At 37.7% G+C, this 25212-nt stretch overlaps 1 protein-coding gene across 5 annotated transcripts in view; it reads right to left on the minus strand.

Annotated features, from left to right (window-relative positions):
• Positions 1–25212, minus strand: part of REV3L (REV3 like, DNA directed polymerase zeta catalytic subunit) — a 203960-nt gene that overhangs the window by 33855 nt on the left and 144893 nt on the right. For 4 of the 5 annotated variants that reach the window (XM_021091238.1, XM_021091241.1, XM_021091248.1 and 1 more), the window contains 5 exons: positions 23612–23730; positions 11230–11371; positions 9188–9432; positions 6418–6526; positions 4379–4585 (listed from right to left, as the gene is read on the minus strand). In XM_021091238.1, coding sequence (XP_020946897.1) covers positions 4379–4585; positions 6418–6526; positions 9188–9432; positions 11230–11371; positions 23612–23730 — 822 coding nt within the window. Of the gene's footprint in view, positions 1–4378; positions 4586–5038; positions 5166–6417; positions 6527–9187; positions 9433–11229; positions 11372–23611; positions 23731–25212 lie in introns of those variants that run through there. The other variant, XR_002343827.1, reaches the window with a different exon arrangement.

Below are 25212 nucleotides of genomic sequence, written 5' to 3' on the forward strand. Positions count from 1 at the left end.
TCCATGGCATACAGAAGTTCCCAGGCCAGGGATCAAATTTAAGCCATGGCTGTAACCTGTTTTCACAGCTGTGGTAATGCTGGATATTTAATCCACTGTGCCACGTGGTAACTCTGAGCTACTTTCTTGAACAAACCTCAGGATGAGCCACATTTACAAATAAAGCATATGAAGGGTAATAGTCTGATGGTGCGGTTATGCTTCTTTACCCAATCGCAGAGAGATTAAGTCACCCCAGTCACATGGTTATAGGAAAAGGAGGCTTGAAAACATCAGTGTCTCAGTGTCTGGAATAATCAAGAAACCCTGTTTGATGTTTTACTTAATCACACAGATCTCCTCTTTAGTTTTCGACCCTGACCTGAGGTGCTGCAGTTGGATCCTTAACCTGCTGAGCCACAGCAGGAACTCCCTTACTGATTTTCTTTATTGTTTTCTATGTGTGGCCTTTGTTTTTGTTCCGATTTGTATTTTTCATGCTTTTACTGCCTTTTGTGGTTTTGACTATTTTATATTAGTCCATTTTCTCTCCTTCTTATACATTAGTTATATATATATATATATATATATATATTTGTCTTTTTAGGACCACATCCACGGCACATGAAGGTTCCCAGGCTAGGGGTCAAATTGGAGCTATAGCCGCTGGCCTACACCACAGCCACAGCAATGCCAGATCTGAGCCTTGTCTGAGACCTACACCACAGCTCATGGCAACGCTGGATCCCCAACTCACTGAGCGAGGGCAGGGATCGAACCTGGGTCCTCATGGATACTGGTCAGGTTCGTTAACCACTGAGCCACGACAGGAATGAATTATCTTTCTTTTTTAAAAAACTTTTTATAGTGGTTGCCCTAAATTTTGCAATATTTATATTTACTTTCAATATACCATTTTCAATAACCACTATACCACTTCATAGGTATTGTGTGTACTTATTAATCCTAATCTCTTCCTATTCCTTTCATTATTTCTCATTTTACTTATATAAACATACATATATATATATAAACACATCTAACCAAATACATTGTTGCTATTATTATTTTGAATACTGTTATCTGCTAGATCAATTAAGAATAAGAAAGATAAAAATGTTTATGTTTACTTATTTCTTCTCAGATACTCTTCCATTTTTTTGTAGATCTAGGTTTCTAACGTATTATCATTTTCCTTCTTGCTAAAGAACTTCTTTCAGCATTTCTTGCAAAGCAGGTCTACTGTCAACAAATTCCCTCAATTTTTGTTTATCTAAGAAAATCTTAATTTCTCCTTCACTTTTGTGTTTCTTTCATTTTTTTAGTGTACTTGTGGCATGCAGAAGTTCCTGGGCCACAGCAATAACCACAGCCACAGCAGTGACAATGCTGGATCCTGAACCCACTGAGCCACTGGGAACTCCATCTCCTTCATTTTTAAATGATAACTTTCCAGGGTACAGCATTTTAGTGAAAGGTTTTATCTCTCAACACTCTAAATACCTTGCTCCATTTTCTTCTTGCTTGCATGGTTTCTGAGGAAAAGTTGGATATTATTCTTATCTTTGCTTCTCTGTAGTATTTTTCCCTCTGGCTTCCTTTAGGATTTTTAATTTATTGTTGCTTTTCTGTAGTATGAAAATGATGTACCTACGTTTAGTTTTTTGGGCATTTATTCTGGTGTTCTCTGAACATCTTGGATCTGTGGTTTGGTGTCTGACATTAATTTGGGGAAATTCTCAGTCACTACTGTTTCAATATTTGTTCTGTTCCTTTCTTCTCCTTCTGGAATTCCTATTACATGTATATTATACCTTCTGCAGCTGTCCTACCATTTTAGGATTTTTTTTTCTTTGTTGTCTTTTTTCTCTTTGCGTTTCAGTTTTGGCAGTTTCTATTAAGAATTCCTCAAGCTCAGAGATTCTTTTCTCAGCCATGTTCAGTCTAGTAGTCAGAGGCATTCTTTGTTTCTGTTACAATATTTTTGATTTCCAGCAATTCTTTCTGGTTCTTTCTTAGAATTTTCTCTGCTTACACTGCCCACCTATTCTTGCATGCTGTCTGCTTTGGCCACTGGCACTCTTAGTATCCTAATCATAGTTTTAAATTTGCAGTCTGATAATCAAAAACACCCCATGACATATCTGATCTGGTTCTAATGCTCTCCTTGTCTCCTCAAGCTGTTTTTTGGTTTTTAGTAAGTTGTTTTTTGTTTTTGTTTTGATAGCCAGACACGATGTCTCAGGTAAAAGGAACTGCTAAAAATAGTTCTTCAGTAATGTGGTGGCAAGATGTGAGGGGAGGGGAAGTGCTCTTTAGCCCAGTGAGTAGGTCTCAGTTTTCCAGTAAACCTGTGCCTCTGGACTGTGGACCTCGCATGTACTTCTCAGTTTTCCTCCTCTCTGGTGGAATAGGATGAGCAGAGTAGGCTGATATATTTTTCTTCCATGTGGAAAGCTTGAGCAGTTGGAGTTGAGCATTTCCCTTTCCCCTGGCCAGTTACGCTCTGATAAAAGCCCAGTAGGTTAAGCTCTGGTAAGTTCCTCCTAAGGATAAACTAAGTTAAAAAGAGAATGTTCTAGTATATTTCAAAATAGTTCCTTTCCCCTCTTGGTGCCAGAAGCACAAGGCAATTTTTCTCTGATATTCACTGTGAGAACCTGATTGAGCATCTACAGATAGAACTCACAAAGTGTGAGGACTCTTTTGGCTGGGTCCCTTGTAGTTTTTATCTCTCAGATTTGTCTACCCTGAGCCTCATCAGTTATAGCTCAGTTTTCCCCACCACGGCACTGGTTCTCGCCGAGATATGTGCTCTTGGGTTTCTGCTCTGATAAGCTGTGACTCTCTGTATTCACCTGTTGGTCTCTCTCTTCAATTTGGGGGGTGGCAGTTTACCCCATGACCTCACTTTTCCGACATATCTAAGAAGAGTTGTAAATTTTTCGGTTTGTTCAGCTTACTTGGAGTGAGGACAGAGTGGTGACTTTGAGTTCTTTACTTGCTGGACCTGCAACTGGAAGTCCCTTGTACAGGGTTTTGGAGTTTACTGTGCCTACTGTAAGATGTATGGGGACTTTATTCTTCCACTGCTTTTCCCTTATTGAACTATTGCAAATACAGTATACCACAATGCTCTAGCCTTCATTTGGCATGAAAAAACCATCAATCAAACAAGTCTACTCTGTTCTTTTCTCAATCACTAATAAATTATTGAGTTAGTCTGTCATACTATATTGTATTCATGTCAAATTAACACTTTAATATAGTAAATAACAAGAAATTAGTCTTACTTAATGACAAGTCCTTTTTTTGTGTGTGTCTTTTTAGGGCCATACCCACAGTATATGGAAGTTCCCAGGCTAAGAGTCAAATCGGAGTTGTAGCTGCTGATCTATAACACAGCCACAGCAATGCATGATCCAAGGCGAGTCTGCGGACCTACACCACAACTCCTGGCAACGCCGGATCCTTAACCCACTGAGCAAGGCCAGGGATTGAACCTGCAACCTCATGGATGTTTGTCGGGTTCATTACTGCTGAGCCACGATGGGGACTCCCTAATGGAAAGTCTTTTGATTGTAACGCAAGAGAAAGGTTTTGCTTTATTATCTACCAGCACACTAGTAAATACCAGTAAATGCAGAATTACTGTGTGTGTGGTTTTTTTTTCCAGTAGTGCCTGTGGAAGTTCCAGAGCCAGGCATCGAACCTGCACCACAGTAGTGACCACCAGATCCTTAACCTGCTGAGCCACCAGGGAATTCCCAGAATTATATTTATCCTGACATTTGGAGAAGATAACCAAACTATCATCAGATCTCTATCAATACATTAAAAGGAATTATTTGGAGTTCCCGTGGTGGCACAGTGGAAACGAATCCGACTAGGAACCATGAGGTTGCAGGTTCGATCCCTGGCCTCACTCAGTGAATTAAGGATCTGGCATTGCTGTGGCTGTGGTGTAGGCCAGCATCTGTAGCTCTGATTTGACCCCTAGCCTGGAAACCTCCAAATGCCGCGGGTGTGGCCCTAAAGAGACAAAAAAAAAGAAAAAAAGGAATTATTTAGTACCAATGTTATTGCTATAAAGGTGGCACTGAAATCTCATGCTAATAATTGGTTACAATAATGATCATCCGGATTATTCAGAAATACATGTATGCTAACTCCTAACATTATTAGGGAAAAAAAGACACAATTCTCATAGAGAAAATCCACAAATCCTTAAGAACACGTATGTATAGAAGCCCTGGTTTGAGAAAAACTACTCTTATGTCATGGAAATGAAACTCTTTAGTCTAAAGTTTCAAAACATAATAAAATGCTTTAATGAACAGGCATTCATTTAATGCTGCTTCAGTCTCTTGAAAAAACTATAGACTTATATATCACTTACCTCAATGCATGGCATTCTCCCAGAAAAATTAGCAGCTGTATAGCCAAATGTGACATTTGCTATAAGCTTAAGTCCTAGCTGACGTGCCTCGAGCATTCGTGAAAGGGCTCTGTCTTGCTTGTAAGCCTTCATCGACTGTTTCACCATGAGTCTAGTCTTCAAAATCTCTTCCAGCATTCTTGGTAGTACACCCTTTCTTACTGAAGGCTATTATAAAGGAAAAAAGAATGTTTAAATCCCTTAAACATTACATATTTAGATAATTAAGAAGGAAGTACATAGTATAACAATGGCCAACTGTCATGAATTGAAACATACTAACAATAAAGTGGCCACAGGACCAGTGGCTGTCAATACAAAGTCATCACATTTTCTTTCTTTTGAAGAGGACTTTTCTCCTAAAAAGTTCCTGTAATGTTTATAAATCATATGTAGCACTACTATGGGAGTTCAGAGACCTCCAGGAAGGAGGATGTCAACAAGTACATTAAGAGACCATATAACAAGTTCAGAGGGAAATTTTGTTCAAAACTTTGATCCAAACCCCCACTCTTTCAGAAAGACACACGGGATTTGTATCACTCATAACAAACCTCAGTTTTTAAAGATCTCATCCTAATGACCCCACACAGTAATCTGCATGGAACTCCATTTATCTACCTTGGAAGAATGATGAGCTGGGTTGACTCTGCTGACATTCAAACCTGTAGTTCCAGGGACTCTAGGTATTTCAAATCTGATGCTTAGACCACTAAGCCATCCCCTCCGGCCTATATTTATTAGCAATCTGGAAGAGGGGATGAATAGTGAGGTGATAAAATTTGTTGATGCCAAAAAAAAAATCATTTCTATTAATCAAGACTAGGGAGAATTTATGAGAACTCCACTAGGAATGAAAACCACAAAACAGTATTAACTTTGAAGATGACTCACAGACACGTGCAAGATAATGCATGTCAGACTGAACAATAAAAACCTCAGGTATAGGATAATCACACCTGTGAATATTAAAAAACCTAATTTTCATTAAGCTTTAACATTGGGTCAAAATGTAGATGCAAGCTCTTAAAATGCTGTTAAAGGGAGATAAAATAATAAGCTGCTAGACATGTGACAATGAAAACATACTCTAACCTCTAATTCATTCTGTGCACCTTTTGAAGCAGCTCTAAGTTTATATTAAGACATTATGTATATCTTTATGTTACAATGTAATATTTTCCAAAATGGAATATATCGTGAACTGTCTTGGTAAAAATTTTCCTCATAACTAAATAGCTAATTTTAGAGTACTCTTTAAACTGAATATCCTCTTTCTGGTAGAGAATGATGCTACTTTTGCTAAGTACACCAGAATGAATTTAAGGACTAGTGGGGTCCATGCTACCACCACCAACCACCCCATGATTTTAGCACAGACTCACTGCTAAGAAAAGAGAAAAGAAGGGAATGAAGTTGGCATATGAGAAGCAAAAGAATCTTCTCCTAGATCTCTTCCTATGTGTCTTTAACTTATTCATTTATGAGGTTTTCTAGTCTCTTTTGGGGGGAGACAAGGGAGAGAAAAATGGGACTCTGTTATTAGCTTGGATATCTTTCTAAAAATACAATCAATAAATATATTAGAGTATCATTATTTATAGGTTAATCTTAATTTAAAATATATAGAACAACGAGTAAACTGTACACATTAAAGCAATTTTAATCTTTATAAGTTAGCATCACTGTGATCATCAAATAGCTACTCAAGTCTGCCAGACTCTAATAGAGGGCAGAAGGTATATAGGCACATTTATTTCTTGCAATAGTTCATTAAAAACTAAAATCTAAAAAATAAAAGATTCTAAACCTAAATGCATATAAAACAAGATGACTTTTTAAAAATAATACCTAAAAAGATGATTTCTTAGAAGATTCCCTTTTTAAGATAAGATATTGAAGCAAACTTTTTTTTGGTATTATATGCCAACAACATCTAAACCATTAACTCTCCAAAAGTTAAGCCACGTTGGTATCTTTCACTTATAAAAGAGTATTACCTTGACAAAAGCTATTCCATTGGGGGACACTGTGATATCGTGTCTAATTTGGTAAAGTAAATCTGGAGGTACTCTTAGAGAGGTACAGCCAAATTTGAACTCATCATGCCTGTTAAGAAAAAAACCCCAAAATATTAAACAAATAGTTTCTCAAATCACAGAACAGAGATTCTAGGCAATTTTAGGAATCTTTCTCATTCTATTGGAAATGCATTTTCAAACATATAAACATGAATTCATGTATGTAGTAATATGTTTGTCTAATTACCAAAAACTGGTTCTTCCAATAGTCATAATTTATTAAAAGAAACATTTCTTAAATGGCACTATCCTAAAATACATGGGAAAAATACTGAAATACTAAATTTCAACTCAACATATGATTACATTACACTAAATTCCCCAAAGAAATATTTAAGCCTTAAATAAAAAGACTGTAAATAACTTTTCCAAATTTTTTTTCTTCCTTTTTTTTTTTTTTTTTTTAAGGGCCATACCCATAGCATGTTCCCAGGGTAGGGGTTGAACTGGAGCTACAGCTGCCAGCCTGAGCTACAGACACAGCAACGCAGCATCCAAGCCACATCTGTGACCCACACCACAGCTCACAGCAACAGTGGATCCTCAACCCACTGAGCAAAGCCAGGGATTGAACCCCGTATCCTCATGGTTACTAGTTGGATTTGTTTCCACTGCACCACAACAGGAATGCCCAAATTTCTATTCTTAATAAAAAGAATTATTAATACAATTTCCATAAAAGCTTCCTATAAGTAATGACTATACTTCAAACTAAAACTATTATACTTGGAAAAGATGCTTGATATGATTTCAATTTTCTTAAAGTTACTGAGGTTGGATTTGTAGCCCAGGATATGGTCAATCTTAGAGAATGTTCCATGTGCACTTGAGAAGAATGTGTATTCTGTTGCTTTTGGATGAAATAGCCTATAAATATCTATTAAGTCCATCTGGTTTAATGCTTCATTCAGGGCCTGAGTTTCCTTATTGATTTTCTGTCTGGTTGATCTGTCCATTGCTATAAGTGGGGTGTTAAAGTCCCCCACTATGATTGTGTTATTGTCAATTTCTCCTTTTAAGGTAGTTAGCCGTTGCCTTATATATTGTGGTGAACCTGTGTTGGGTGCGTAGATATTTAAAATTGTTATAACATCTTCTTGGATTGATCCTTTGATCATTATGTAATGTCCTTCTTTGTCCCTTAAAATATTCTTCATTTTAAAGTCTATTTTGTCTGATATAAGAATTGCTACTCCAGCTTTCTTTTGATCTCCGTTTGCATGAAATATTTTCTTCCATCCTCTCACTTTCAATTTGTATGTGTCCCTAGAAGTGAAGTGGGTCTCTTGAAGACAGCATATATATGGGTCTTGTTTTTGTATCCATTCAGCCAGTCTATGTCTTTTGGTTGGGGCATTTAGTCCATTCACATTTAAGGTAATTATTGATATGTATGTTCTTATTGCCATTTTATTAATTACTTTGGATTTGTTTTTGCTGCTCTTTTTCCTTTCCTTCTTTTCTTGTTCTTTTCTGCCTATAGAAGTTCCTTTAGTATTTGTTGTAAGGCTGGTTTAGTGTTGCTGAATTCTCTCAGCTTTTGCTTATCTGTGAAGGTTTTGTTTCTCCTTCAAATCTGAATGAGAGCCTTGCTGGGTAGAGCAATGAAATTTAAAAATAAAGCTATTTCCTGTTTGTACCTCACAGAGCCTAGCTACTATAATACATTATTATAAGAACAATAATAAACAATAATGATAATAGCAGCAATAATAATAACAACCATTAGTTAAATGTTGGCCACAATGGGCCTGGACTCTATGTTAGGTACTAAAGATACATTATTGCCTTTGATCCTTAACAAGAGATCTCAGGAGGTAGATACTGTAAAATTTAACCCCATTTAACAGGTATTAAAAGTGAAGTGTCAAGAGGTTAGGTCATTTGCTGCAAAATGCAGTTAATAAAGAGGTGATTTTAGACTCCACAACCAATTTAGGGCTAAAATACAATGGCAGTTACAGAAAATGAATTAATGAATAAAATAATCTGTTTTTACCATTCTAATCCAAGAATGGATAACATAATTGATAAAAAGCAATGACATAATTTTATTGTACAGTGATAATACTCCAGTTACAGTACAACCCACAAATACCATTTGTTGTTACATATAAATGCCTACCTTAAATAACTTAAAAAAAAAACTATTGTACTTGGGTTTTAATTAATTAATTAATTAATTTATTTATTTATTTTTGTCTTTTTCCAAGGCTGCACCCGCAGCATATGGAAGTTCCCAGGCTAGGGGTTAAATTGGAGCTGTATCCTCCGGCCTATGCCAGAGCTACAGCAATGCCAGATCCGAGGTGTGTCTGTGACCTACACCACAGCCCACGGCAACACGGGATCCTTAACCCACTGAGCAAGGCCAGGGATCGAACCTGCAATCTCATGGTTCCTAGTCAGATTTGCTAATCACTGAGTCACGACGGGAACTCCATACTTGGGTTTTAAATACACAAAAGTCATTATAAAGGAAGACTCTATTTCTCAAGAGAAAAAAATTGGTTGACATGAATAAGTAAAATCTAACATTAAGCAATTTAACTTGAACAAAATAAACTATTTCTAAGAAAAGAGGAGGTCATACATAGCTGAAGTTATAAGATCATAATCCTCAAGCTGTTCCACTGAAAGGTGATTTATATCAACCAATTAAATATAACTCTTATGAAAAAAAACTTACTTCCCCAAGTTTTCCACGTGGCCAAGGCAGGTGGAAAAACAGTAGTTGTATGCAATCACAATAGAAGGATATAGTGACTGGAAATCCAAAACGAGAACAGAGTTGCTATAGAAGCGAGATTCAGGCTCCATAATTAGGGGAACACACTGTGGGGCTCTCATCTGTGATCTCTGCTGTACACTGGGTGTCACAGGAATATAGTTCATTGGTTTAGCAATACGCAGCATCATTGATTCCACACGGTACTGTAGGCAGAGAGATGGAAGTAGGGAGAGAAGAAACTTGAAATATACTGGTCTTCTGAATATGTGAGAATCATCTGGGGTAGGTTTTACTCTTCAGAATACAGCTGCAAGATTTCTTACAACACAGTTGTAAAATACTGGTTATTTATTCAGCTTTAATATGTCAGAAGGGGAACTTTCATAAATCCTTTTTTCCTATTCCTATAGCTTTTATAAAAACTGAAACATATTTCAAATAACTTACACAATAAATTTTGAATAGGGAGACACAAATTAGATTTCTTTTAATATTTAAATATGGCTATATGAAAATAAACAGATATAGAAGGGACAACTGTACAATTTGACAATTTCATTTAAAAAGTTGGTCAATAAGTTTTGACAAATTTACTTGGTAAAATTAGATAATCAGTCAGAAGGCTTGAGATGGATAAATATTATTTCAGTTTCCCAAGAAGGAAACACAACGATTCCAAAATTGAAAGGTAGTCAGGTTAATATGGGTCCCTCACAAAAATGAGTCAAGTAGTTACTGATTATTTATGGTAATTGCTATAGAGCAGATGGTTTGGAGTTCACGAAAAGAAACCACAAGAACCAGCATGGGTTCACTGAAATGCTCTCATGCAGTATTAAGGTAACTTTGCCTTTTATTATAAGCTAGCTCAAATAGTTTTTAAAGCTTGTGGGAGTGTAAATAAATAAAATAGCTTATAAGCAATAAAATTAAATATATAAATAGGTAATGCCAAAGTAATTAGACCACTATTTTTGCTATATTTACTAAATTGGTAGAATGTAACAGACATAAAGTAATTAAAATAATTAAAATAAAAGGTTTTATTTGGTTAAGGAACCTGAGTGATTTAAAACAGTATCCTTGATGGCTAGCAAAATGTTTATTTAACATACTAAATGTATTCAAATATTTATGTATTTATTTTGCTTTTCTTAGGGCCACACCTATGATATATGGAAGCTCCTAGGCTAAAGGTCAAATCAGAGCTGCAGCTGCTGGCCTATGCCTCAGCAACACAGGATCTGAGCCACGTCTGTGACCTACACCACAGCTCATGGCTACGCTGGATCCTTAATCTACTGAGAGGCCAGGGATCGCACCCACACCTTTATAGATACTAGTTGGATTCATAACCCGCTGAGCCACAATGGGAACTCCAAATAAATATTTATTACATGAATGCATGAAACCATTTTCAGCAAGGCATTTAACAAAATCTCTCACTATATCCTTGGGAAATTAGTTAGAATGATATAAATTAAATGGCTTCATTTTTCTTTAACATTAAAAGGAGCGACACAGCCCACTTAAACTGATTCCCAAATCCTGTTTTTTTTTTTTTTTAATATTAAAGTTATCTGTTAAAAGTTGAACAGCCAAAACTAGGAATATAAAACAAAAGAAAGGCAGACTTTCTTCACTGCTCTCCCAGTTCTAAGTGGCCTTTGAAGGCATCCCTAATCACAGTGACAGTATTCAGGAAGATTATGTCATCCTCAAAGGCACAGCCATCTATTTTCTTAAAACCATGCAAAACTCAACAGAGGCCAGAAAGTTAGTATTTAGGAAAAACAAAAAGCAGAGTTGTTAGGTAAAATTAAGCTTTTGCAGAAAATGAAATGACAAGATTTGATTAACCAGCCACACACGTGCGCGCGCGCACACACACACACACACACAAGTTGGCATGAGACAAAGTTACAAAAGTCAAATCATCTCAAAAGTAAGTATATCACTCACCTAGAACTTTCAAGTGTGAAGAAAATAGGATTTCCTACCTGTGAACCTCTTGTCAGTACATGTAAAAACTGAATGCCGAAAAGTCTAGCCATTTCACTGGTTTTCCCAATCAGGTCCAGCTGTTCTAACATTTGGAGATTTCCACGGACACGGCTAATGTAATGATCAACCATTTTCCATCTGTTAAAAAAGAATCCATGCTATGAACATTTGGGGAAAATGTAGATACTTAAAACCAATACTGTTTGCATTATGCCAAAAACTACCCATTAATGTAAGGTTATTTAAGAAGGGAGTCATGGTGTGAGTCTTTAGCAAAGTGTGCTAAGGAGTTAAACATTAGAAAATTTCAAGTATTTCAAGGACATAAAACCTAGTGAAAATATGTAAAGTTTAAAAGAGCACTTGCAATAAGGTGGTTAAGACTAAGGATAATTATTTTCAATATTTTGCTTGATGTTACTCTGTTTTTTATTATAAAAATTACAATTACCTCTTAGACGCCACTGCTAATGTTGGAATCATTATATAATTATAAATATTCCACTGATAGGCTTTTAAAGAACATGGAGGCTTTGGGTTATCATTGTTAACATCAGTCTAAAAATAAAAGTATGTACTGGTATATTATGGGAAGAAACAAGGTACTTGGTGAAGATTCAGAAAAATCAGGAAAATTATTTTAATGAGACCATATGTGGGGTAAATATATATGTCAAATCAGTATTTTGAGTGAAAATACAAATGTTCTGTCTTTTGGTTTAAACATTAAAAAAAAAAAACTCTCTACCTTTTTGTTAATAAGCAAACAACAACAAAAAGATCTTCACTGGAGTTCCCTTTGTGGCTCAGTGGAAACAAATCTGAGTAGTATCCATGAGGACGCAGGTTCAATCCCTGGCCTCACCCAGTGGGTTAAGGATCCGGCATTGCCGTGAGCTTCGGTGTAGAATGCAGATGCTGCTCAAATCTGGTGTTGCTGTGGCTGTGGTACATGCCAGTGGCTACAGCCCCAATTTGACACCTAGCCTGGGAACCTCCATATGCTGTGGGTATGCCCCTAAAAACAAAAACAAAAACAAACAAAAAAGAGACCTTTACCAAAGGCATGAAAGGAAGTTTTGATTTAAAATTAAGTTATTAAAATGAAAAAATTATCTAAAAGTATATGACAAAGAATAAAATCTATTCATTTAAAGAATATTAGACTTCAATATAAAACATTGATCAAAGAAATTGCAGATGATTTGAGGAAATGGAAAGACATCCCATTTTGGATTGGAAGAATTAATATTGTTAAAATACTACCTAGCTACAATAATCAAAGCAGCAAGGTATTGGCACAAAAAGGGCCATATGGATCAATGGAATAGAACAGAGAGCTCAGAAATAAACCTGCATATCCATGGTCAATTAACAGTCAACAAAGGAGGCCAGAATATATACAGAGTGGGAGAGAAGACAGTCTCTTGAGCAAGTGGTGTTGGGAAAGTTGGACAGCAGCATGTGCGTCAATGAAGTTAAGAGTACACCCTCATGCTATACATGGAAATAAACTCAAAATGGCTTGAAGACTTAAATATAAGACATGATACCATAAAACTCCTAGAAGAGAACACAGGCAAAGTAGTCTCTGACATAAATCATACCAATGTTTTCTTACGTCAGTCTCCCAAGGCAATATAAACAAAAGCAAAAATAAATAAATAGGTAGGAGTTACCATTGTGGTGCAGATGAAATTAATGCAACTAGTATCCATGAAGATGTGAGTTCAATCCCTGGCCTCGCTCAGTGCGTTGGGGATCTGGTGTTGCCATGAGCTGTGTGTAGGTTGCAGATGAGGCTCGGATCCCACATTGCTGTGGTTGTGGCATAGGCCAGCAGCTATAGCTCCAATTCGACCCCTAGCCTGGGAACTTCCATATGCTGCAGGTGCGGTCCTAAGAAGCAAAACAAACAACAACCTCCCCCCCAAACAAAAACCAACCAAACAAAAAACAAATGGGGCCTAATAAAGCTTACAAGCTTTTGCATAGCAAAGGAAACCACAAACGAAACAAAAAGACACCTTATGGACTGGGAGAAAATACTTGCAAATGATGTGACCAACAAGGGCTTAACTTCTAAAATATAAAAACAGCTCATACAACTCAATAACAAGAAACAAACAAACAAAAAATCCCAACCCAATCAAAAAATGGGCAGAAGACCTAAAGAGACACTTCTCCAAAGAAGACATAGGCACATGAAAAGAGGCCTATCACTGCTAACTGTTACAGAAGTGCAAATCAAAACTACACTGAGGTACCATCTAACACCAGTCAGAAACACCATCATTAAAATGTCTACAAATAATAAATGTTGGAGAGGGTGCAGAAAAAAGTGAACCATCCTACACTGGTGGTGCACCCACTATGGAAAACAATATGGAGGTTTCTCAAAAAACTAAAAGTAGAGTTGCCATATGATCCAGCAATCCTACTCCTGGGCATATATTTGGAAAAAACTAACTGGAAAAGACACATACACCTCAATGTTCATAGCAGCACTACTTACATTAGGAAACAACCTAAATGTCCACAGAGAGATGAACGTATAAGGAAGATATACATATGTACGATGGAATACTACTCGGTCATAAAGAAGAATGAAGTAATGCCATTTGCAGCAACATGAATGACTTACAGATTATCATAACAAGTGAAGGTAAGTCGGAAAAAGACAAATACCATATGATATCACTTTTATGTGGAATCTAAAATATGACACAACTTAACTACGAGACATAGAGAATAGACCTGTGGTTACCAAAAGGGAGGGGGGCATAAACTGGGAGTTTGGGATTAGGAGATGATGCAAACTATTAAAGAATGGTAAGCAACAAGGCCTACTTTACACCACAGGCAATTACATTCAATATCCTGTAATAAACCATAATGGAAAAGAATATAAAAAATAATACATTTGGAGAGTTCTCGTTGTGGCTCAGTGGGTTATGAACCAGTATCCATGAGTATGTGGGTTCAATCCTTGGCCTCGCTCAATGGGTTAAGGATCCGGCGTTGCTGTGAACTGTGGTGTACATCGCAGATGCGACTCAGATCTCCATTGTTACAGCTGCGGTGTAGGCCAGCAGCTGCAGCTGCAATTCGACCTCTAGCCTGGGAACTTCCACATGCTGCAGGTATGGCCCTAAAAAGCAAAAGAAATAAACATACACACACACACACACATATATATGTGTGTATATATAGGTGTGTGTATATATATATGTAATTGAATTACTTTGCTGTACAACAGAAATAAACACATTGTAAGTAACTACAATAATTTTAAAAATAAAATAATTATAACAGAAAAAAAGATTATGGTTTAAATATATTGCAAGCTTTAATTATACGGGTTTTGTAAACATATGAAACATGACTAATCCACACAGAAAAACTAGAAAATGAATACAAAAAGGAAAAAAATTACCCTGTAATTAAAAAGGTGGATAATAACAAGTATTAGAGAGGATGTGGAGAAATTACAACCCTCATACACCACTGGTGAGAATATAAAACAGTGCAGTTACACTAGAAATAATCTGCCAATTTCTCAAACTGTTAAAAACATAGTTACCATATAATCAACCAAGTCCACTCCTAGGTATTATATCCCAGAAGTACAAAAACATACATATACACAAAATGTAGTACATGAATGTTCATAAAAGTGTTACTGAGAATAGTCAAAAAGTAGAAATAACCCAAGTGTCCACCAATTGATGAATAAATAAATAAAATGTAGCACATAATCACACAATGGAATATTATTTGATAATAAAAGGAAACGAAGTACTGATACATGCTACAACATGAATGAATCTGGACAGTATACGCTAAAAGAAGCCAGTCACAAAAGGCAGCAAATTATATGATCCCACTTATGTGAAATATTCAGAAAAGGCAAATTTAAGGAGACAGAAAGTAGGTAAGTGGTTGCTTAAGGTGGGGAAAGGGGGGAGTTCCTGTCATGGCGCAGTGGTTAACGAATCCGACTAGGAACCATGAGGTTGCAGGTTTGATCCCTGGCCTTGCTCAGTGGGTTAAGGATCCAGCATTGCCATGAGCTGTGGTGTAGGCCACAGACGTGGCTCGGATCTGGCGTTGCTGTGGCTCTGGAGTAGGCTGGTGGCTACAGCTCCGATTCGACCCCTAGCCTGGGAACCTCTATATGCCTCAGGAAGCAGCCCTAGAAAAGGCAAAAAAATAAAACAAACAAACAAAAAAGGGGGTGATAAAGAAGCGAGTATTGGAAGGAGATGGCTAAGAGAGCCAGAGTTTCTTTTCGGGGTAATAGAAATACTCCAAAATTTATTGTAATAATGGTTACACAACTGTGTGAATAGATTGATAACTACTGAATTGTTCACTTTAAATGGGTGAACTGTATGGTATGTATTTTATACACATTTTAATATATATTTTTTGTTTTAGATCATTCATGTAATCCTTCAATATTACAGACAGCCAAACGCAAAGCTACGATAATGCATAATGTATGGATTCAATCAGTTCCTTTGAAATAAAACAAAACGGATTTAATGGTTCATCCTTCCTGTAGACCACATGGGTCATCAATGACCTGTTTTGGAGAACACAGATCCTTTCTTATTCCCTTGTTACATACCTCCAGTCTATTTTTCAGTTTAGTTATTGTGTTCTTAAGCTCCACGAGTCATGTTTAGTTCTTTTTTATTTATTCTATCTCTGTTGAAATCATTATTTATGCATTGTTCTCTTGATCCTGGTGACCATCTTTTATAACAGTTATTTTGAGTTCTGCCAGGTGAATCATATATCTGTTTCATTATGGTCAATTTTTGGATTCTTCTTGTTTCTTTGTCTGGAATATCTTTGCTTGTTTTTATACTTGTCTTGACTCTCTGTATTGGTGTCCCACATTAGATGAAGCAGGCACCTCTCAGTCTTTGTGGACTGGCTGTGTATAGGAGAAGACCTCCATCACTCAGCTCAGCCAGAGATTCTGGGGGCCTTTTAACTGACTCTTGCCCTTCCCAGGGAGAAGCAGGTAGCTATAGTTTTCTTCTACGCACTCTGTGCTGAGAAGGAGGGGGGAGTTACGGTGTCTCCTAGTCTGAACCACTGTCTCCATCTCCCACACCCCCACTTCTCCCCAGCAGCTAGATCTGTCGAGCTCAAGAGTGGAAGGAGAGATGCCAGTTCTTTGGGAGCCTTGGGGAAATTGGGGCAGTAGGTGCCTGAATCAACTCTATCCCCATGGGTACGCTAAGAGTTGGAATTCTTCATCCTTCCACTCTTCTCTTAGTGGGGAGGATCCGTGGTGCCTACCAACCTATACTGCTATCCTCTATTTGGCTCTGCCAGCTAGGCTGTGCCAGATCTGTCAGAGGACCCTCAGAAAAGCTGAGGTGCTAGACACATGAACCCACCCTACCCCACCCCCTCCCAGGAAAAGCTAGGAGATAGGGGCCTTCTCATGACTGTACGGCTCTGGGTCAGGGGCATGGCCTCTGGCAAGAGGGTGTCCAGAATCTCCCTCCCAGCTTTGTTGAGTCTGGTTCTGCATTTGCCCAGGGTGTAGGAGCCTTTCAATTAGTTTCTGGATCTCTCACAAAAGAAATCTGTCTGTGAACTGTTACTGAATCAGTGTGCTTGTAGGGGAAAGGAGGGTCCTGCCTGGGCATCCGATTGCTTGTTGATATCACTCTACATCTTTCCTAATATATTTTTAAGAGTATTTAAAAAGTGATCTTTTTGAAATAAAATCACCTTCATTCCTACTTTCTAGTCCTATTTGGCTAGCCATGTGGTAAAGAAAGAGAATGGGTAATTGTGGTCTCTTAAAAAATAAAAAACGGAGTTCCCAATGTGGCTCAGTGGTAACAAACCTGACTAGGATCCATGGGGACTTGGGTTCAATCCCTGGCCTCACTCAGAAGGTTAAGGATCTGACGTCGCTGTGAGCTGTGGTGTAGGTCTCAGATGAAGCTCGGATCCCATGTTGCTGTGGCTGTGGTGTAGGCCCAGCAGCTACAGCTCCGATTCGACCCCTAGTCTGGAACTTCCATATGGGAACTTCCACATGCTGTGAATGCGGGCTTAAAAAAAAGACAATAACAAACAAACCAACACTACATGACAAAGCTGTATTTTAGGTAACTTTTCGTTGTTAAAAAAATTATCTTCCTATTACTTTGTCAAACTTAAGTATAATAAGCAAATACAAACTTTGATCTGGGGAAGAGGAAGGGAAATATAATTAGCATAAGCTACTTATAGGCTTGGGTAGGTGCTGAAATGGTTGAACTTGGAGCAACTTGAGGTGACAGGATAATTTTAGATACAGGGCATGTGGGAAGAAGGTGACAAAAAAGGAGACATAAAAATTCCAGGTACAGAAAGTTCCTCTTGCGGAAACAAATCTGACTAGTATCCATGAGGATTTGATCCCTGGCCTCACTCAGTGAGTTGGGGATCTGGTGTTAACGTGAGCTGTGGTATAGGTCACAGATATGTCTGGACCTGGTGTTGCTGTGGCTGTGGCTGGCAGCTAAAGCTGCAATTTGACCCCTAGCCTGGGAACTTCTACATGCTTCGGCAGTGGCCCTAAAAAGAAAAAAAGAAAAAAAAAATCCAGGTACAAACTTTATTCAGAACTTTTTCTATGGATTGGCCCTATACACAGGAAATGAAGAAAATTTCTATTACCTTCTTGAGCTATATAACCCTCTGCTATATAGCTCCTAGTTCAGAAACTGGAATAGTATTCGATAACTATTCCTTGGATAGCTGATGAAATCATGATGCTATTATGAGTTATCTAGATCACACTAGGGATTAGGAAAGTTTCATAGGCCAATTTAGGAGTCAGATCATGAGATACAATTTATGGAAAAATGCATTCTAAGTCCTAAACAACAAACTTTGAGAACATAACTAATTCATATAAATCAAGGGCTTCCAGGAGACCCAAACTTGAGTTTACAAAAACAAAATAATAGTAATTAGGGTGATTTTGTCCTTTACAAACAGATTTAATACAAGAAATCCTTGATTAGCAAGCTTCTCTCATTTCTAAGTCAATTTAATACACACACACAATTTTTTTTATACCTTAAAACACTGCAGAAAGCAAATGTAAATATAAAAAGTATGACTTATTTTATGGATAATAATTCACTTAAATTTAAAAATAAATTGCTCTCTTAAAGTATCTCCAAAGAAGAGTGCGTGGTCTCTCCATGCAACAAAATCCATTTAACATAAATCATCTAATGTCTTGTCCAAGTTCCTTATGTAGTATGTTAAGTCCAGTTTTGTATTTCACTTGGCGAAAACAGACTTATCCTAGGAAATACCTAAATAGAGGTAGCAAAATATGCATTTAGAGCATTTTAGACTTTATAAACAAACCACTGAATGTAGTTTTCAATGTTAAGTTTTAATTTCAATGTTAAATATTTACTTGTACATAACTTGTACATTTTATTTACTTGTACATAACTACTCCCAGGCTTCTGTTTCTATTTAATCATAAGCTCAGTGCTTTCTGTGATTTCACTTTACTTCCTTGGGAGATTCCTCAAAAAGATGGGAGGATAAGATGATATGCCCAGAAAGCAGTTTTCCCAAGCATATCAAACTGTTGTTAAGGCTGTACCTTCCCGTCTTCACCATGTTATGGCTTTACAATTCAATAAGCAGAGTTTTATTCATTTCAAACATCAGATATTGCAATCTTAGGACTATATTTATGCAGATATTTATTTTTTTGCTTGTTTGTTTGTTTTTGCTTTTTTAGGGCCACACCTACAGCATATGGAAGTTCCCAGGCTAGGGGTCGAATCAGAGCTGCAGCTGCTGGCCTATGCCATAGTCACAGCAATGCCAGATCTAAGCCGCGTCTGCAACCTACATTGAAGCTCACAGCAATGCCAGATCCTTAACCCACTGAGCAAGGTAAGGATTGAACCTGCATCCTCATGGATTTTAGTCATGTTCATTACCACTGAGCCACAAGGGGAACTCCTATGCAGCTATTTTCTAAGCTTAACTATTCATTTCACCTTTCACTTGAAGAAAAGTAGAAGCGGGAACTTTCCCTTCTGACTACTGTAGAGTAACTGGAACTAGACTAGCCTTCCTGCCTGGATAGAGTCAAGGTACTTGTCTCTCTGCAATGAATAACAGGCAGTACAGGACCATGTGCCTATAGACAAGAAACTCATGAGGCGAACTCCAGTCTCTGAGGAGACAATTTCCTAAACATGTAGTGTGCAAGAGTCACAGCGTAGCATGGCTATACTGCTAAGCCAAGAAGGCAGAGATTAGAGTTCTGGTAGGTTGCAGATGAAATCTATGGGACAGAGCACCTGTGCAAGGGGCAGGAGTTAGCAGTTGGAAGTATAGGTGGGGATTTCCTGTGAGTAAGTGACCCAGGGCTCTGCTGCAAATGAGCAGGATGAAACTACATGAGGCTTACAAGAGAGCAACTGCTGTGGGCTTTAGTTTGGAAAAGAACTTGCCAGATACTGTTGCAGTTGGAGGTCTAGGCATGCCAGAGTGGAGAGACCTCATTATCCCCTTTATTAACAACAAAGGCATCCAGCTGAGAGCCCAGAAAACCCATGCTTTAGGAGGCCTTTGTATTAAGAGAAGGCCAACTGGAGATAATCCTAAAACCAAGTACTAACAACATGCACATGGGCTAGAATTTGGAGACTGAGTTTTCTCAAATTGAAGGGGCTTAGGAAGCACCTTGGACTTTGTTCAGAGATTCACCTTCACAAAGCATAAAAACCAGGTCTGCACAAGTTCAAGGTGATCAGCCAATAACTGAATTGCCTACTAGAGCAAAAATAAAAATGCTTCAGAGGAAGATAATGAAAATCCAGAATCTGTAAAACAAACAGAGTATCTATTACAGTAACTATTACATACTGTGATCTGTAACAGTATCTGTTACATAATCATGCAAAGAAATAACAAAAAAAATATGATCCACAGTTGAGAAAAAAGCAGTCAATAGAAACTAATACAGAGATGGCCAGGTATTGGATTTAGTAACTATTACAGATATGTTCAAAAATCTAAAGAAACAATAATAAAAAAAAGTTAAAGAGGAGTTCCCATTGTGGCTCAGCAGTAATGAACCCAATTAGTACTCAAGAGGATGCGGGTTTGATCCCTGGCCCTGCTCAGTGGGTTAAGGATCCAGCGTTGCCCAAAGCTATGGCATAGGTCAGACGTGGCTCAGATCTGGCATCACTATGGCTGTGGCATAGGACAGCAGCTTCAGCTCCGATTTGACCATTAGCTTGGGAACTTCCATATGCTGCAGATACGGCCCTAAGAAGAAAGAAAAAAAAGTTAAAAGAAAAACAGTCTTAATCAGTGAACAGACAAGGAAACCTATTCAATATGGAAACCATCAAAAGAAAGAACCAAGTGAGAATTCTGGAACCAAAAACAACTGAAATACAAAATTTACTGGCTGTTCTTAGCAGTTTGGTGATGACAGAGAAAGTTAGTAAACCTAAAGAGGTTTTTAGGAAAAGGGTGAAATGTACAGAGCCTCAAGGATCTATGGGACACTGTCAAACAGTGTAATATACATGTAACTGGACTCTTAGAAAAAAGAATAGGGGCAGAAAAAATATTTAAAGAAATAATAGCCAAAAATTTCCTAAATTTGAAGAAAAATTAAAGATCTACAAAGCTCAAACTACTGGGTGTAAGACAGGCTACAAGGATATACTGTACAACACAGAGAATATAGCCAAAATTTTCTAATAACTCTAAATGGAGTGTAACCTTTCGAAATTACATACAAAATAAATAGGTAAAGAAAAAAAAAGGAGGTCAGTCAACACTATGAAAGATTAAAAGAAAAAAACCTACTCTAGGAATATCTTAGTGAAATTACTGAAAACAAAAGCAAATGAGGAGTTCCCATTGTGGCACAGAGGAAATGAATCCAACTAGGAATCATGAGGTTGCAGGTTCAATCCCCAGCCTTGATCAGTGGGTCAAGGATCTGGCGCTGCCACAAGCTGTGGTGTAGGTTGCAGATGCAGCTTTGTGCCCTCGCTGCTGTGGCTGTGTAGGCCCGCAGCTACAGCTTCGATTCAACCCCTAGCCTCGGAACTTCCATATGCCACAGGTGTGGCCCTAAAAAGCAAAAAAAGAGAGAGAAAGAAAGAACATTACTCCAGTCTAAAAATGATAAAAACTGGGGTAATAGACAAAATCATAAGTTTTATTGAGGCCATCAATAAGTTGTGGTTATAAAAGAATCAGGTGAACTACATTTCACAGGTAACAAGTCTATCAAGGAACAGATGGACATATAACCTACTTCATCTTTGGCAGAGCACAGGAGGGAGAGGCAGCTGCCATAAAAGCAGGTAAGAATGAAAGTTAAAGTGTTAATAAATTCTTAAAGGTCCTATGTGGGCTAGCATTGCAATTTAGAGTCACCGGAGGCCCTAGACAGCAGGGCAATCTTTTCCCATGGCCCCCCACCAAGAGCTCATGAGGAAGACTGGGGGCAGGGTATAAAGAAATGAACCCTGCAACTTCCTCAACTCCTCTCTCATATGAAGCAAAGCCATGAGCTGCTGTGGACCAGTAGGAAAGTATCCAATCCTTAGGGTTTATGCAAAGATTCACTATCTGTGGGAAAAGAAGAGATGCAAAGGATATCTGTGGCTGGGAGAGGGGTAGTAGCAAAAGCTGCACCTGAAGGAAGGGCAGGAAACCCTCCTTGTTCCTGCCATGGGCCTCGAACCAAGTAATAGCAGCTGTCCACCACTGGCAAAGGGGCAGGGAATCTTCCCATCATAGATTCCAAGCAAAGAAACACCACTGCTGAGGAAGAAATAGAAGCATAAGCTATCTTCCCTTACAGGAGAGTCAAGAAACCTGCTTGGGCCAGGGCCTGGCAGTGATACAAAGCAGAGGTCCATTGCCACTGTGGAAAGGGCAGGAATGCTGAGAAAGCCTCATCTCTGAGGCTAGGAGAACAGAACTCCCAGATTAATTGGACCAGGAAAAGTGAGTAACACCCCTGCCTCCACTATAAGCCTTATACAGTAACAATGGCAGCAGTCATCCATTCATTAAGCCTGACCTTACGGGGGAAAAAAAAGCATTTACGACACTGGAAAAAGGAAAATGACTGTTGATTTCTCATTAGAAATAATGGAGGGCAGAAGGGAATAAAATCTTTAAACCTGTAAAAGAAAAAAACAAACTCAACCCCAGAATTAGATATTAATACAATATCATTCAAAAATGAGGGTGAAGAGTTTCCATTGTGGTGCAGCGGAAACGAATCCAACTAGGAGCCATGAGGTTGTGGGTTTGATCCCTGGCCTCGCTTAGTAGATTGGGGATCCGGTGTTGCTGTGAGCTGTAATGTAGGTCGCAGGTGTGGCTTGGATCTGGTGTTGCTGTGGTGTAGGCTGGTGGCAACAGTTCCGATTGGACCCCTAGCCTGGGAACCTCCATATGCCGTGGGTGCAGCCCTAAAAAGACAAAAAGACAAAAAAGTAAAAATAAAAAAAGAGGGTGAGATAAAGATATTTTCAGATAAATAAAGGCTGAGAGAATTTGTTACCAGCAGACTTGCACTGGAAGAATTGTGAAGAAAACAATTTAGCAGTTTCTTGTCATGTTAAACAAGCTAACCATGTGACCTGGCAGTTTCATTCCTAGAGAAATTAAGTTTATGTTCACAGAAAGACTTGCATACAGTTTTACTCACGATGATCTCAAAGCAGAAACAATTCAACTGTCCATCAACAGGCGACTGGGTAAATAAATTGTGGTATATTCATACAAATGAGTATTATTTAATGATAAAAAAGAAACTTGTTTGTGCAACAACATGGTTGAATCTCAAAAAACATGCTGAGTTTCTTAAAAGACACAAATGGATAGACTGTAAATAATTCTAATAACACAAAGTTCTATAATTGGCAAAAGTATAGCAAATATAGTTCATATAATAAATTCAATTCATTGGGTGAATTAAGGAATAGGTAGATTAACTACAAAGGTATATGAGGGCATTTTCTGGATGTTCTTTATCTTGATTGGGGTAGTGGTTACAAGGCGTATACATTTTTCAAAGTCATCATACAATATACCTTTCTTTTTTTTTTGGCTGTGCCTGTGGCACACAGAAGTTCCTAGGCCAAGGACAGAACTCAAACCATAGCAGTGACTTGAGCCATGGCACTGAAAATGCCAGATCCCTTAGCCCACTGAGCTACCAGATAATTCCACAATATACTTTAAAAGTGTGCATTTTACTGTACATAAATTACACTCCAATAATGCTTATTTTTAAAAAGAGATACCCTCTTCAGAGTTATAAAACATTACCTGTATAGATCTGTCTTGTTATCAAACCAATCTGATAAGACTCGAAAGGTAAAGAGAGGAAAACGCTGATGAAGGACATGAAAGCTGACATTTTCAAAAGTGTAGTTATTTAGAGCCACCTAGGAGGAAAAAAAGGAAAACTCTATTATAATAATGCTCATACTAATGTGCAAATATGGTTCAAAAAAATCCTAAATATTATTTCTAACTTGTCATAGTATATATGAAAGCTACCTGAAAAAAGGATGTGTTACAACTGAACCATAATTAGTTTAAAACAGTATATATAGCCTATGGGACAGAAATGTTTGTAACAAATTAATATTTAATTGGAAAAATAAATCATATTTGATGAGATTCAACTTGGTCAAATAATACTTACTTTAGAGATCCCTGTTTTTAATCACTTTTTTAAAATGCTCTATGCCAATACAAATACTAACAAATAGAAGCACTGTCAAGCATGTTAATTTTTTGTTCTTTCCATACTTACTTTTTGGTCCTGGATGACATGCTGATTAAGAGGCTCCCACAGATTTGAGGATGAGTTACTAGTTAATGGCAGTCATTCATCCTGTTTCCAGGAATTCTATCAGTACTAAGACCCAATACATGGACATTATGGAGTCACTTAATTTCATTTCAAGAGCAAAAGATTTAAAAAGAAAAGGCAGAAATGTCTCCCCATCTTCAAAACATGTAGGTGAAAGCTGTGTTACTGGGAAAAGAATACTGAAAAGTGTCCAACTGAAAAGTGTCCAACTTCATAAAATGTACCTCTAGGTAGACGATCTCTCAGAAATACCTACAAGACACAAGCAATCTAGATGATGGCAGCTATTTCAATGTAATATGGAAATTAAGGAATCAGCAGTCACCATTCTTAGGTCAGCCTGGGGTCTGAGGAATGGTTCGAACACCACTTCACATGTGTATATTACAATTAGAAAATATTTTCTTTCCCACATTTACAATCCACCAAGTACAAAACAGGGATGGAATGTTAAGCTCATCTCAGTGCAGTGACCCAAACCATTCTCACTTTACCTATGATTTCTATGTCCAGAATGATAACACTGGAATGTGGTACACTTTATACTTTAAACTTTGGAATAAGCCTATGAATTCTAAAAGTCACCAGTATAAAGCAGGTACTACCCATTATCTTGGAGGTAAATTCACCATTTCTTTTACAAAAAGTGGCATTGTTCTGGATTACTTCTCTCAAGAATCTCAATAGAAAAGATCACCCTGCTGTCCTGCAGCTCTCTCATTATGGGAAAACTTGAAGTTTGTCATTTAAGTTGACCTGTAACAATTGACTAGAGGATTTTGTGACTTCAAAATTAAATAAAATTTTAGGAATTGGTCCCCAATATCTGAAGCAGATGGCAGACCTATGTTCTGAGGTGATTTTAGTTCAAATACAATTTCATCAACTGGATTAAGACTGAAATATAACCTTATAGCACTCACTCTACTTTGGGTCTTGGTGTTACAGGAGCATAAAAATGCTCAGCCACAATCTCAGCTGTGAAATTAAAGGAAACATGAACTCTAACACTAAGAAGATATAGCTTCAGAATGTTCCAATCTTTAGA

The sequence above is a fragment of the Sus scrofa genome, chromosome 1, assembly GCF_000003025.6.
Source record: "Sus scrofa isolate TJ Tabasco breed Duroc chromosome 1, Sscrofa11.1, whole genome shotgun sequence".
Lineage (NCBI taxonomy): Eukaryota > Metazoa > Chordata > Mammalia > Artiodactyla > Suidae > Sus > Sus scrofa.